Source organism: Ictalurus furcatus, chromosome 2, assembly GCF_023375685.1.
Source record: "Ictalurus furcatus strain D&B chromosome 2, Billie_1.0, whole genome shotgun sequence".
NCBI classification, from domain to species: Eukaryota; Metazoa; Chordata; class Actinopteri; order Siluriformes; family Ictaluridae; genus Ictalurus; species Ictalurus furcatus.
Genome location: NC_071256.1, coordinates 10,025,730 through 10,040,729, shown reverse-complemented (window position 1 = coordinate 10,040,729; position 15,000 = coordinate 10,025,730). Strand labels below are relative to the sequence as shown.

The window sequence follows — 15,000 nt, the reverse complement described above, 5'->3', positions numbered from 1 at the left end:
GCGGCAGCTCTCTACCCTCAGGGAAATGCTAGCAGTGTATAAAAGGGGGCCTCAGAGACAGCCAGGTGAGCAAGTTCTCCCAATACCATTATGCTGATGCATTTTTTCCTCTGTTTCCAGCAAACAACAAAGACTACGAGGACGACATTGCTCCCTGGCTGACTCCCGCCGTGTCTCTGCCTCCCAGCCGACAACATTGCTCCCTGGGTCATGTCACGGATCGTTGTCTTGCTGCATAATCCAGTTACGCTTGCGTTTCAATGGAAGGACTGAAGACCGGACATTCTCCTTTAGGATTTTCTGGTAGAGAGCAGAATTCATGTTTCCCTCAGTTACTGCAAGTTTCCCAGGCCCTGAAACAGATCACACCATCACACTTCCACCACCATGCTTGACCGTAGGTATGATGATGTTTTTGTGGAATTCTTTGTTTGGTTTACGCCAGATGTAACGGGACCCCTGTCTTCCAAACAGTTCCACTTTCGACTCCTCAATCCACAGAACATTCTCCCAAAGGGTTTCAGGATCATCAAGGTGTGTTTCGGCAAAATCCAGACGAGCCTTAATGTGTTGGCAGTGGTTCTCACTTCGTCACTCTTCCATGGATGCCATTTTTGCCCGGTGTCTTTCTGATAGTGGAGTCATGAACAGTGACCTTTATTGATGCAGGAGAGGCCTGTAGTTCCTTTGATGTTGCCCTTGGCTCTTTTGTGACTTCCTGGATGAGTCGTTTCTGTGCTCTTAGAGGAATTTTGGAAGGTTCACTACTGTACCGAGTTTTTCCATTTGGAGATGACGGCTCTCACTGTGGTTTTTTGGAGTCCCAGAGCCTTTGAAATAGCTTTGTAACCCTTCCCAGACTGATACATTTCAATCACCTTCTTCCTCATCATTTCTGGAATTTCTTTCAACTTTGACATAGTGTGTTACTAGGTAAGACTTTTTAACCAACTTCATGCTGTTGAAAAATTTAAGTGTAGATTTGATTGAACGGGGGTTTGCAGTAATCAGCTCTGGTTATGTTTATCTTGGATTTTGTTTGAATGTCTGAAACAATTTAGTATGAGATGTACACAAAAACAGAAGCAATCAGGATCGGAGCAAATACTTTTCCACAACACTGTATATATTTGCAAATAGCTGTTAAAACTATATTTTTCCTTCATATGTACAATCTGAACACAGGGTGTTAAGGTGTTGAGAGCTTTCATGCCTTAATGACTGGATATGGTTTAATCCGTCAGTATGTGGTGCTTTCAGTAAGATTCCTGGTGAGAATAATTATTGTGCCTAATACAGAACCGCCAACATTGCTAACAAGAAGAAAAAGAATGTTACCACAAAAATCCCAGCTTTTATATATCAGTGGACAAGACTGCAGTTCAAACAGTAAGAAAAAAAATAAAAAAAATCATGTCCTGTGAGAGCGCAACTTAACAATAAGCAGTTCCTTCATTTGTTATTTTTATTATTATTTATTTAACTGACCAAAGAGACCACAATCCCACACCCCGGGCTTCTACTGGCTCACAAGATGGAGACTCATGAAATGAAAGGTCACAGTTCACCTACATAAAGTCGACATGGAGACTGTTACTCTTAAAAACAATTCTGCACATTAATGTGCTAGTTCACCTTAACAGGTAAAAATACTTCAATTTAATTTTGTTTTCCTTTGTTTTGTTTTTTTTTTCTTCTTCTGAATGAAATATTTGGGAAAGGGAAGGGAGGAGAGAAGAGAAAAGGTAAATGAATCACATGTAAATGAATCACATGAATATGAATCATGTGAAAATGAATCACGTGTAAATGAATCACATGTAAATGAATCATATGAAAATGAATAAATAAATTAAAAATACTTCAATATGAGGAGAATACTTATTATTTAAATAATGCTTTATACATTTTAACAGCCTTCAAAGGCAAAAAATAAGATGACTCGTCTTGTACACTAAAAGAGTTCAATCTGTCTGGGAGTTTCTGTATTAAAGCAGACATTGAGAACCCATAATTATACAAATGACCCACTGAGAACCCTTTTTTTCTAAGGCTAGTTCACACTACACGACTTTCAACGTCGGCGGATCGCTGTGCTGTTCACACTCTATGACTTGCTCTCTTGTAATCGGGAGTCATGAAGTGGTTGTGGTGTTCACACGACGTGAACTAGGCTTAAGAGTGTATATTATTTTTATATGCTGTAAATATGTATGCAACATTAACTATCGTGCCTTACTGTTGCACCTTAGTTATTGAATATAAAGTTAATCTAATTAAAATGTTATTATAATAAATAAAAATAAAAAAATCTGCTGTGGTACAGTATAAGTGGGATAAAACAGCTGTTGGGTGTTTCTCTTCCTACACAGCATGCACGGTGATGTTTTATTCTTCACATGTGGTTTACTCCAAGCATGAGGATGAGATTAAAATACAAATCCTGATCATTTCTGCTGTAAAAAGGTCAGAGGTCATGGTCCTACCGTGCCAGGCTGATGCAGGGGTCGCTGAGTGTGGCGGAGGAGTTGAAATACTCTCGGGCAGAGGCCAGCGCCAGGTCCACGCTTTGGGCATAGGGCACGCAGGCCGCTTTAACACGTAACGCGGGTCCGACTGGGGGAACCGGGACTGAGGAGCTTCGCTGCATCAGCTGACCAGCCAGGAGCACGTTCTCCTCCCGACCGGAACACAACAAACTCTCCACAAACACCTGCAGAGAGAGAGGAGAGAGGAGAGGGGGGGTTATTAATTATGAAAAAGAAGTGATAGGGAAAAATTAGTGTTGGAGAAATAAAAAGTAAAAAAAAAAAAAACAGTGTTTGTACAAATGAAAGAAAAGTGAGAGAAATGAAACTCTGGGGGAAAAATAAATTAATTTGTAAAAATGAAAGTAAGGGGGAGGAATAAAAAGTGTTGCAAAGATATAAATAAATTATAGAGAAAAAAAACAGCAGGTAAAGGAGCAGTAATTAATCACTCAGCCCCCACATAATGCTTACAGGAGCCATATGGAAGCAAGTGTCTCTCTCCCTCTCTCACACACACACATACAGCATCTCACAAAAGTGAGTACACCCCTCACATTTTTGTAAATATTTGATTGTATCTTTTCATGTGACAACACTGAAGAAATGACACTTTGCTACAATGTAAAGTAGTGAGTGTACAGCTTGTGTAATAGTGTAAATTTGCAGCCCCCTCAAAATAACTCAACACACAGCCATTAATGTCTAAACCGCTGGCAACAAAAGTGAATACACTTCTAAGTGAAAATGTCCAAATTGGGCCCAATTAGCCATTACATTTAAATGATTTCTGTCTTTTTCTAAAACGTAGTCTACCAGCAATGATGTGAAGCTAATGGAGCTAAAATACAGTAGTCTACAAATGACATCTAACATCTTAAAGCACACCTGTTATGGTTTTGAAACGTGCCTAATTTTGTTTTAAAGGTCTCATACGATAGATTTACATGCATCCAAGATCAAAAAACACTTTAATGTGCTCATTATTTAAACTGCAGCATTACCTCCCCCCCCCAGTGTCAAAAATGACTCGTTAAATGAGCTGTTCTAAAGGATTCATTCTAAACTCCTCCTTTCAGAGAGCATACTCCACTCTGATTGGTCGGATGTCCCAGTCTGTCGTGATTGCTCTAACGCTGTGTTTCAAAATGAAACGCCCACTCCCGTAACGAGTTTCAGCTCCGTCTGCCAGCGAGCAGCCGATGAGGAGCAGAGGCGGGGCTTTTTGTTACAATCCTACGTAGGTTAGTACAGGAAGTAAGTCTGGAATCACTAACGACTCGTTTCAGCTGTTCAGAATCGCTTCCTTCTTCTGGGAGTCAATAACTCCGTTCGTTTTTGAAACTTCGCAGACTTTTTACATTCAAAAACAGCTCTATAACATTCTATATGAAAGGTAATATTTGAAAAACCATAATAGGTACAATTTAATCAAATCTGGGAAAATGAGTGAAAATGCTTTTTTTTTTTTCCAATTTCTTTTCTAATTTAAAAATTACTGAATTTCAGCAACAACTTGAGTGAAAACAAGTAGAACCTTTAAATGAATTTCTTAGGATAAGCTAAGTAAAGACAGCATGCACTTGAGCTCACATGGACTCCACAGATTTGTGGAAAACCTGACGATCTGTGTTAAAAATCCATCCGGAATACAGAACGTTGATAAATATATAACATTTAAAATCTATATCCGGAATTTATATATTTCTGTCAAGCGGCTTTGTGAAAAAAAATACAAAAACATTTTCTTAACTGAAGGTTTTATATGAAAATGACAACAACTTCAAAAATTCCGAGATTCTCAATGTGGACTTTGTGGATCCACCTGTACATAAATATTGATAAATCCCAAATCTGTCCAAAAAAAAAAGTGCTTTTAAAGCTGCATAATCTCATTTTTAAGCATTTTTTTTTTTTAGCTTAAAATCTCAGAAAAGCATTTGAATATGAATTTCATACATTTTTCTGTGGTTTATTTAATAAATCATTATTCTTATAATTTTGCTTTGAAAAACAAAGAAAGGGTGCAGATATGCCTTTAAAAACAAACAGTTCAAAATGATGGGATATGGTTTTAAGAAGGAAAAAAATAAAAAAATCAGAATCCTAAATACAAATATCAAAAATAAAGATTTTATGTAAATTAGGCTACAGGTGAAAGTATCCAGGACTCCCAGGGGGGAAGCAGGTGCTTTCAGAGTGCTCAAACAAATAACACGGTTTAATTATTTGACTGATTAAAAATGTCCTACTCAAACAGCGAGTAGTCTTCAGTGATTTTAAACACTTGATGCTTAGTATACGCCCGTAGTGCCGTTCTAGCTGGTTATCCTATGCTAGGATTCGCTTAGGAATTGACTTCTTTTACCTTTTATGGACATTACTGCTGCACAAAGCATGTGACATTTATATAACCAGGTGCGGTGTGCGCACGTTATGAGATAAGCGTTTGGAATGGATATGAAATATTAAAAGGGATTAAAAACTTAGAAATACCCTGCCACCCCCCAGACTCTCTTTTAAGAACTGCTTAAATCTGGTCTTTCACCAAACCAAACATTTAACCACAAACGTGTGGCTGATGCAATTTGTATTCTCTTCATATTCTATTCATTTTTCTTTGGTCACATTGCATTCCTCTCTTTCTCACTTGACTGGACTGTCCTAGAAAAATATGAACCATCCAGCCAGAGAGTAACACAGAGATGATGGAAAGAAAATGGGAGACACACACACCGAATAGTTAATTACCCGCATGCTTCGGTGTTTCATTTCGGCCCATGTAACACAGAAAAAAAAGTATATATATATACATATCATGAGCGTCTTCATTAGTCTCCATTACGGGAGGCAATATCTGCAGCACGCGTTATTCCTAACACCATAATGCAGTTAACTCCAATTATGCTGCAAATGAAACATCAACTCCTACTCTGTCTGCGAGCCAATGAGCCGAATCTAATACAGAACTCACGATGGGAAGTAGGGTGGATTGTGTTTGGTTACTCGAGTTTGGACAAATTCATTAGAAATTCTGCTACGCGAGACATGCTCCAGCACGGAGAGTGCTGCCAATCAAAGCGACCACTTCATCTCTCTAAATGCGATTTGACTGCGGTGACGAAGATCCAAGATTTTACTCCAGACACAACCTGTATCCCTGCAACAGATCTCACCGGGTTGGTTATTGGCTATTACACCACAGCGCTGTCGAATTCTCAGTTCGCATTGGTCTGAAGGTGGCGATTAATGAAGTGGACAGGAATTCTGGCTGTAATTTCAATCACAGATTTATAGTATATTGATTCAATAGGAACAGCTAATTCAAAGGGATTTGTACATACATATGCACATAATCTTTTCCAAATCTACACAGAAAATGTGGTGAAAAATAAAAGTATTATATACTAGTATAGTACAGACTCTCATAATGTGCAAGCTAGGCAATAAACAAACTAGCTGATAACAAATCATTTCAAATTAAAGCCTCGAACGCACACACTTGATCAGACAGCAGATCAGAGAAAGAAGCAAGCTACAGTAACAGCGTTTACTGTCCCGGCCTGAAAAACGGGTTTCATCAAGTCAGAAAATACACCGCATGAAGTCTCCAGCCAAAATTAAAATACCACCAGGAGGGTAGCTAACATTCAGTGAATCTTTTGCCGTGCGTTAAATAGTTTTCTTTATAGTAGATCTATACTGCCTCAAAAAAGGAGGGAAGGTTAAGTGTAGTGGAAAATCATACTTCATTAGGCCACACTGAAAACGTCTCTTTCTCCTCTTTTCCACTGTTATCTGAATGTAAGTATGGCTCTTAGGAAAATTTGACATTCATGTATTAAAATTGCATAACATTAATATGCTAGCTAATTAACCGGCACAGTATCCTCTCCAACCCCTAGTCATCTCCTATATGTCCCTTATTTGAATCCTGGGCTTCCACGATTTCTAGTATTACGCCTGATGATTAGCAGGTCTGGTAATATAAAATAACCGACAATAAACTTCAGTGGATATTGTATTGAACGATAAATACTGTTACATCACACAAGCCACACATCAAACCAAACCGAATACGGACTGCAAGGCAACAATGCATCTTTAATTAAATGTGTAACAAGCGTGTAATGTGTGTGTAATACCTGGTGGCAGGTGGCAGGCTGCAGGCAGGTATAGACGTTCTGCTGCATGTCCAGTAGATCCTGCAGTAGAGCTCTCCACACACTCTCACTGACAGGCGGATTTCTAAAAACAGAAAAAGAGCATAACTAGTTAAATGCCTAGTTTGAGTAACACAATAATAGCTGCTGTGACAGCAATGTAACCGAATTCATACACCATTATACGCAAGTAATAACACACTTGAGGGTAGTCTTTTATATGAAAATAATCAGCGATAAAAGACGAGTTAAGTCAAGTTACCGTTACCACACTGAAGTGGTAAAAAAAATCATCTTTTTTTTTTCTGAATGGTTACAGTGATGCCAGTGACTAGTAGTTGCCATTTAACCAACCAACAAAAAAAGAATTCAGTATTGGTATCATTACTGCATCAACTACTGGGCATTACACTGAACTTGAGTTCCATGTCAAAGATAAACTTCTGTGTATTTCCCCGTACATGTGTGTGGTAGGTGCATTTATAGCGGTATTTAATTAGTCATGAAGAAGCATGATTAGAGCTTACTTCATTGTGTGCACACTGCATGATCCTGTGTTTTTATTATGGGTGAAGAATGAATGACTTAGTGTGTGTCAGTGCAACATGTAATGTTTATATTTGCATCAAATTCTGTGGCTGAATTTTGTATTATCTGGCTATTGAGTGGTGTGTTGAGTGTGTGTAAGTGGGTCCTATTTGTGTGTCCTTCATCCTGTGTTTGTGTAAATAGTGTTAAAAGTAAATAGAATAAATTATATAGTGCATGTCTTACTTGCGCCCGGTATGGCGGGTAAGTTTGACCATCAGCTGGTGAGCCTCCTCCCTGCTGCTCTGACTGTTTCTAATGAATGCAATTGGCTTCTGTAGGCCATGCTTCTCCAGTACCTCAGCAACACTGCAACACACATACACACAGATAAACTACATCTGCCATTCATACATCAATCATTTGTATAGCTATTTATTTATCCAACCATTAATAATGAAAAAACATTCAATTTTGCCATGTATTTTCAGTCCAATTACGCCATACAGCCACTAGTCAATCCCTAGAGTTTTCCTTCCATTCATCTATCAATTGACCAGTCATCCATCCAGTCAATCCACCATTCAATCCTCCAAATCAATCCACCCAATCAATCCACCAGACATTAATCCAGTCAACCCACCATCCATTCCTCCAGTCAACCCACCATCCATTCCTCCAGTCAACCCACCATTCAATCCGGCAGACAATCCACCGGACAATCCTCCCAGTCAATCCACCAGTAAATCCTACAGTCAACCCACCATTCAACCCACCAGTCAATCTACCAGTCAATCCTCCAGTCAACCCACCATTCAATCCTCCAGAAGATCCACCCAGTCAATCCTCCAGCCAACCTACCAGTCAATCCTACCATTCATTCCTCCAGTCAACCCACCATTCATTCCTCCAGTCAACCCACCATTCAATCCACCAGTCAACTCACCAGTCAACCCACTAGTCAATCCACATTTCAGTCAACCCATCAGTCAATCCTACCATTCAACCCAACCACCAACCCACCATTCACTCCTCCAGTCAACCCACCATTCACTCCTCCAGTCAACCCACCATTCAATCCTCCAGTCAGTCCTACCATTCATTCCTCCAGTCAACCCACCACTCAACCCACTAGTCAATCCACAATTCAGTCAACCCTCCAGTCAACCCATCAGTTATTCCTACCATTCAACCCAACCGTCAACCCACAATTCACTCCTCCAGTCAACCCTACAGTAAACCCTCCAGATAACCCACCCAGTCAACCCACCTAGTCAAACTACCATTCAATCCACCAGTCAATCCTCCAGTTGACCCACCATTCAATCCTCCGGGTGATCCAACATTCAACCCACCAGTCAATCCAACATTCAACCCGCCAGTCAAATCACCAGTCAATCCTTCAATCAATCCATCCAGTTAATTCATCTGTCCATCACTTTAATAAACAGTCCTCTCATCCAACCAAGACATCCATTCATTAATTAATAAATCCATTATCCATATTATAAATCTATGAACAAATTCCTCAATCTAAACTTTGTCAAATCCATCTATATATCCACTCATTTATTCAATCACTAATCCGTTAACTAAGCCAATTAATTTAACATTTAATTGATTAATAAACCTATCAATCAAATCCATCAAATCAACCCCTTCGTCTGATAATCAATTGATCAAATGCATTAATTTATCCATCCATCTTCTCACAATCCCTTCATCAGTCTTCCCAGCCACCGTCAAATGACTGTATACTCCACACACTTCCAGCGAGGAAAGCTTAACAGTGTAATTTGAGAAACTGCGATGCACAAAATGAGTCGACATAAATCAGAGTCTCATCAGTCAGAGCAGTCAGCCGAACAAACGCAGCACTTGGCTGGGATGCGCTCAGTAAATGGGGATCTTTCTTAGTGCACAGATGTTTTCTGCTTACACACACATTAGCACAGACACTTGTCTCTCTCGTCTTTACTGATACAGATTGGTTTCTGCCTTTTACACTCTCTCTCCATCTGTCCCTCAGTTGCCATGAAAAAGCACGGGACATGGGAGGATTTGATTTGATTTATAGGGACACATAATCTACCCACTAGTTATGATACAGAATGAATCAGAGATGGGAAGGGAAAGTGTATCAAAGGAAATAATATTATGATATAAGGGATAGAATATGCAGTTCATGCAGAAAAATACTGAGGAAAAAAATGAGATTGGGCAATAAAGTGAGAGACAGAGCAAGAGAAGAAGATGAACTATATATATATATATATATATATATATATATATATATATATATATATATATATATATATAGACAGATAGATAGATAGATAGATATAGATATATATATTTGGCAACACTTTAGAAGAATCCCATATTCATAAATTATTAGGGGGCCAAGCACTCACGATGAACAAGCACCCTGTTGTAATTGTATGTTTTTAGGGGCCAATCACCGAAGGTGCATAGATACCCTATTTTAATTTCTTCTTCTTCTACATGGGAGTCTATGAATTTAGTGGTGATAAAGAACAGTCTTAGCTACCAACACAACAGTTTTGATGTATGCCACTCAAGCACTCTACCAACAGTGCAAATTTGGACATACCTTTCAATAATAGCTTTGCAAAGCAACTTCACACAATTCCATTTTCCACTGATTCTTTTGGTCAAGTTGAGTTCAATCATATGGCATGATAATTTCCACCATATTGGATTTTCTGCCACGTTGGAGTTTTTTTTTTCCCCATACAAATTTTGTCAAATCACCACCAAATTTGGTTTACAGCATCAGGAGACCAACCAAAACAGGGTTGGAAATTTTATATGTGGGATGGTTCGTCCATAACGAGCAAACAAATTTGATGGCGAAGTCACCAAACAGCGTTTGAGAGAATATCTCAAAAAGTGTGACGTATTCAAACCAAACTTCTTAAGGACCTTAGGGACTTCAATAAGTTTTGTATCAATTTACCTCTAGGAGGCGCAATAATTCACAAATACATAAATCCGCTCATAACTTAGGGTTAAATCTGTAAGGTGCCGAGTGTTCTTGATGTAACAAATTTCTTATGTGCCAAAATGGAAGGACGCCATTTTAAGTTTTATCTAAACTGCTCCTTCACCTACAAACGTTGTCCAATCATCAGGAAATCTGAGTCAACGCATCATAAGACCAACCTGAACAAATGCTGTTTTGATAAATAGGACAATACATCCATAACATGCAAATGAATTTGGCAGGATGTGAGGCCATTTCCTGGCAACACTTTTACATACTTACTTTACGTACAGATTTGACAACTTGATGTTTTGCCTTCAAATTAAGTATATCGCCTTGGGAACAGGTGCTGTTGGTCCCAACAGGTTCTGGTCTTCCTCTATCACTAAGGGGTAATAATGTGTATGTACGTGTCTTTCTAGGATTAGAGTATTTGTATTGTTTATAATGCTTTTATGATGATTAATACCTATTGCAGTTGCTTTATAATTATTCAGGTCATTAATAGTTATAAACGACATGCAGTACACCGTGAGGCATTGTAATATAAAAGGTAATACTTTTGTTACAACATGCAACAAGTTATCAAGGAATTACTTACAGAACTTTATGAGTTTATATAAATGCTTCAGAGGAATCATTACCTCCTTACATGCACCCAGTTATAATGAAATATGAATATGGGCTTGTGTTAGCTTTTTTCTTTCGGTTTTGAAATGAACTAAGAGAGTGTGTCTGTCAAGAGAGCTGTCCCAGCCCGTTTACACCACACCACCTCTGACTAGAACACATGCACACACAAACACACACTGCAGCATGGATTTTCATCACCACCCAGCATATAATTTAGCCTTCAAGAACAATGATAATTATACGCTGTGCGATGTGAAGTCCCGGAACGCCCCTTAAGAGTCACATTAAAAAGAAGAAGTGATCAGGTGGAGGACTTTGATGTAAGACACCTGCAAATTAAACGGGGAAACACTGTGGCAGATACAAAAATACAGTCAGTCCCACCCACGGCGTTCGGCCAAAACTAATTTCAGACTTTCTAACTTCTGGATAGGAAAAGGCCGGAGAAAAATCCCAGAGAAACCCTCTGTCTTTTCTCTCTCCCCTCCATCTCTATCTCCAGGGCCTCTGTTTTTCACTTCCACTATGGCCTTCCCGCCATCCTTCACTCAGCCATTACCTGAGATGTTTCTCCAGGGAGTCTACTTGGTCATGCAGGATTTTTGTGGTTTCAGTCTGTGGCCTGTAAGAGAGCAAGAAAGAGAAATTATAAATTCAACCCTGACTAATTAAAACCGGTTATAATTCGTAAGAAATAAAACGCTATAGTTCATGCTGTTTTGGGAAAATAATCAAATATGGGATGGTGTGATGCAGCCTGACATGAAGCAGGCCATGTTAATTATTTTCCTATAAACAGCAATGTGTTATTACATTTTTTTTTATTAAAGAATTACATAATTTATCCATTTATAGCTACATTTAATGTGCTATGTCCACAAAACAGCCATCTTATAACAGCTATACAAAGTTGCACACATTTAAACTTGTTCACTCCCAATCACTTTCTTTTTTTATTTAGCTTAGAAATGACAAATTGTTTAGATGCAACATACAAATGTGCTGGACAGATCGGTTCGATGTTTTAACTCTGAAATTCTCATATAGAAAACAGAATTACGTAGTACACGTGGTATTCCTTTTACATTTGCCTAAAATAAGTGACTGTGTAAGACAACTGTCTGCACTACAATGCTGGATGAAATGCACAAGTACCACTGGCAAACAGAATATAGTCCCTACAAATAAGGTCAACACTGGAGGAACTCCTAATATAATGAACCACAATTGGCTAACAACACAGCGCACGTTCCAGAATGGAGAATGTAAAAACCCATTTTGGCTGTTTAATCCTGTAAGAGAGATCTAAGCTTGAGACTGACAAGACAGTTTAAGTTCCAAATCGCAATTTATCTGGGATGTCGGCATCATTTTGAGTAAATTTGGCTTGAATCTGAGGAATCCCCTAGGAGGAATATTTAAAAGTTTGGTACCTGTCAAAACATACAAAATCCCAAATCACTGACTTCCTGTTGGGGGGAGTCAATGGATGTGGAAGTTGTTTGTCTTAAGAAGATCTTTAGGCTTACCAAATTTGGTGCAAGGTGACACCAGATGCTCATTTAATAAAAAAAAAAAAAAAAGAAAAGAAAAATGTCAAAGGAGGCACTATTGAGCCTCCGGGGCAACGCCCTGATCCAAGCAACATGGCCAATGTGTTGAAAATTAATAAACAGGACAAAAAACAAGATATCCTTGGTGCGTGAACCTGAAATATGCCGTTTAGACTCAGAAATAAATAGATAAGATTTACATTTGACTTGGAAACAAATTTCAACCATACACCATTATCAAAATGTCTTTCCAACAGTGAAACATATACAGTATGTTCAGTCTAGTAGCGTACACTAGGCTTGCTGCGATAGCAGGTGTTACCGGTGTTCGGGCCACAGACCGATTACATCACTTGCCCACCGTGGCAGTTAGAGAATGGGCGCTACAATTAAAAACTGAACGTGTCTGCTCAATTCAGCAGGAGCCAAGCAGCAGCACAAAGGAGTCAGGTTTAATGTATCACGTGACGAGAGTGAGGCGAGTTGACCGACAAGACGATGGCGGAAGATTTGGTTTCAAAAGTTCTATGTTTAATATAAGCGAGTTTCTCATTGGACTGTTTTGTAGTTGCTGTGTTTTTCATTAAGAATAATAATGAACCCGCCATTCAAGCAATTGCCGCACCGAACTGCCGCTAATTCTAAAGCGAACGTGAAACGCGCACGGCCGCAAGCACATTCATAAGCGACTGGGGGAAAACTCATTCAGAAATTTAAAGAGATGATTGGATACAAATAATTAGGTGAACATGCTTGTATGAGTGTGCACTGATCAACGTTTTTTTTTTTTTTTTTGACATTTCCTTTTTTTTAAAAAAAATGCTGTTTAGGAATCAATGTGTTTCATTATGTCGAACAATCTAGATGTGTTCATATAGCAGAAGAATGTTAGCATAAGTAGAATTATCATGCATTTTTAATTCCAGTTAAATTGAAGAGGGCAGTGAGAATAAAGATCAAGGGGGTAATAAGGCGGTCTAATTAGGTTTGGAGATTTTGCTCTTTGAAGGAAGACAGAAGCATGCAGAGATAATCCTGAGTCCATTAGGAGGCAGCTTATACTGAGGTTTACATGCACACACACGTGCACTTACACACACACACACACCGAGCTAACCTAATACACTGAGCAGGCATTCATTTATATGAAGTGTCAATAGATTAATGCAATGTTTTAGATTAATGTAACTTTATAAGTTATATGCGATCATACTATATAACTTATAATGTTAGTTACATTAATCTAAAACATTACAATAATCTATTGACACTCTTCATATAAATGAACACAAACACATCTACAATTACAATCAAAATTATTCAATCCCCACTGCAAATCAGGTGTATTGTCAAAATGTACAGACTTTCAGCTGTTTGCAATGAACAAATCAAACAAAAGCAATTGAAATTGTTCAACACAACAAATAGTGTGGGAGAAGCGGTTTCCCCAAATTCAACTGAAAATGCAACTTATAATTATTTCTCCAGTTTCAAATGTATTCAACCCCCTGAACAGAATCCCTCACAACAGCACAAATATGCAAAACAGGTGTTGTCTCAAGCACATCTGATACAGCTAATCAAGGGCTTCATTTCACATGAAATACCTGAACTGGCTAGGAGAAGAGAATGCATGAAATACCTGGACGAGGCAGAAAAAGGAAGCTATCAACGGCTACGAGCAGATTTCTGAGAAGGCAGGTTGTGAAAAACCCTCGAGAGACTACAAAAGACCTGCAGCAACACTTGGTGGCAACATTGGCACTGTGGTTTGTGTGAGCACAGTAAGGCGCATACTAAACACAGAAGGTTTCCAAGCCAGAACTCCAAGACGTACATCACTACTGATACAAAAGCACAAGAAAAGTCTGCTCAAAATCATATAAATAAGCCAGAACTAGAACTTTTCGGCACAACAGATCAGCGGTACGTCTGGAGGAAGAAGGATGAAGAAAGAACACTCTGTCTAGTCAAGCATGGTGGTGGCTCAGTGATGCTCTGGGGCTGCTTTACATCCTCTGGCACTGGAAACCTGGAGCGTGTGGAAGGCAAGATGGATTCATTGAAGTATCAGGAAATCCTAGCAGAAAACTTCATGCTGTCTGTGAGGAAGCTGAAGCTTGGGCATCATTGGAACTTCCAACAGGACAATGATCGAAAGCATACCTCAAATTCCACCAAAGCTTGGTTGCAGAAGTAGTCCTGGAAGATTCTACAGGGCCATCACAGTCATCTGACTTGAACCTCATAGAAAATCTCTGGTGGGATTTGCAGAAGCACACAAACCCAAGAATATTACTGAACTGGAGGCCATTCCTCAGGAACGCTGCCAGAAACTGGTGTCCGGCTATGCATCTCATAACAGCAAAAGGGTGCTCTACTAAGTACAAAATTGCTTGCCATGAAGGGGTTGAATAATTTTGAAACTGGAAAAGTTGCATTTTCAGTTGAACTTAGGGAAACCACTTGTAGCGTTCGTTGTGTTGAACTATTTCAATCGCTTTTGTTTGATTTATTCATTGCAAACAGCTGAATGTCTGTAAATTTTTACAATAAACCTGATCTGCAATGGGGGTTGAATAATTTTG

The 15,000-nt window shown here is 38.9% G+C and overlaps 1 protein-coding gene across 2 annotated transcripts in view; it reads right to left on the bottom strand.

The window, feature by feature from the left end:
• Window positions 1-15,000, bottom strand: part of nbas (NBAS subunit of NRZ tethering complex) — a 269,126-nt gene that overhangs the window by 158,793 nt on the left and 95,333 nt on the right. For both annotated transcript variants that reach the window (XM_053647154.1, XM_053647162.1), the window contains exons 27-30: window positions 11,419-11,481; window positions 7,466-7,588; window positions 6,674-6,776; window positions 2,487-2,713 (exon numbers count right to left, since the gene is read on the bottom strand). In XM_053647154.1, the coding sequence (XP_053503129.1) occupies window positions 2,487-2,713; window positions 6,674-6,776; window positions 7,466-7,588; window positions 11,419-11,481 (516 nt within the window). The remainder of the gene's footprint in view (window positions 1-2,486; window positions 2,714-6,673; window positions 6,777-7,465; window positions 7,589-11,418; window positions 11,482-15,000) is intronic.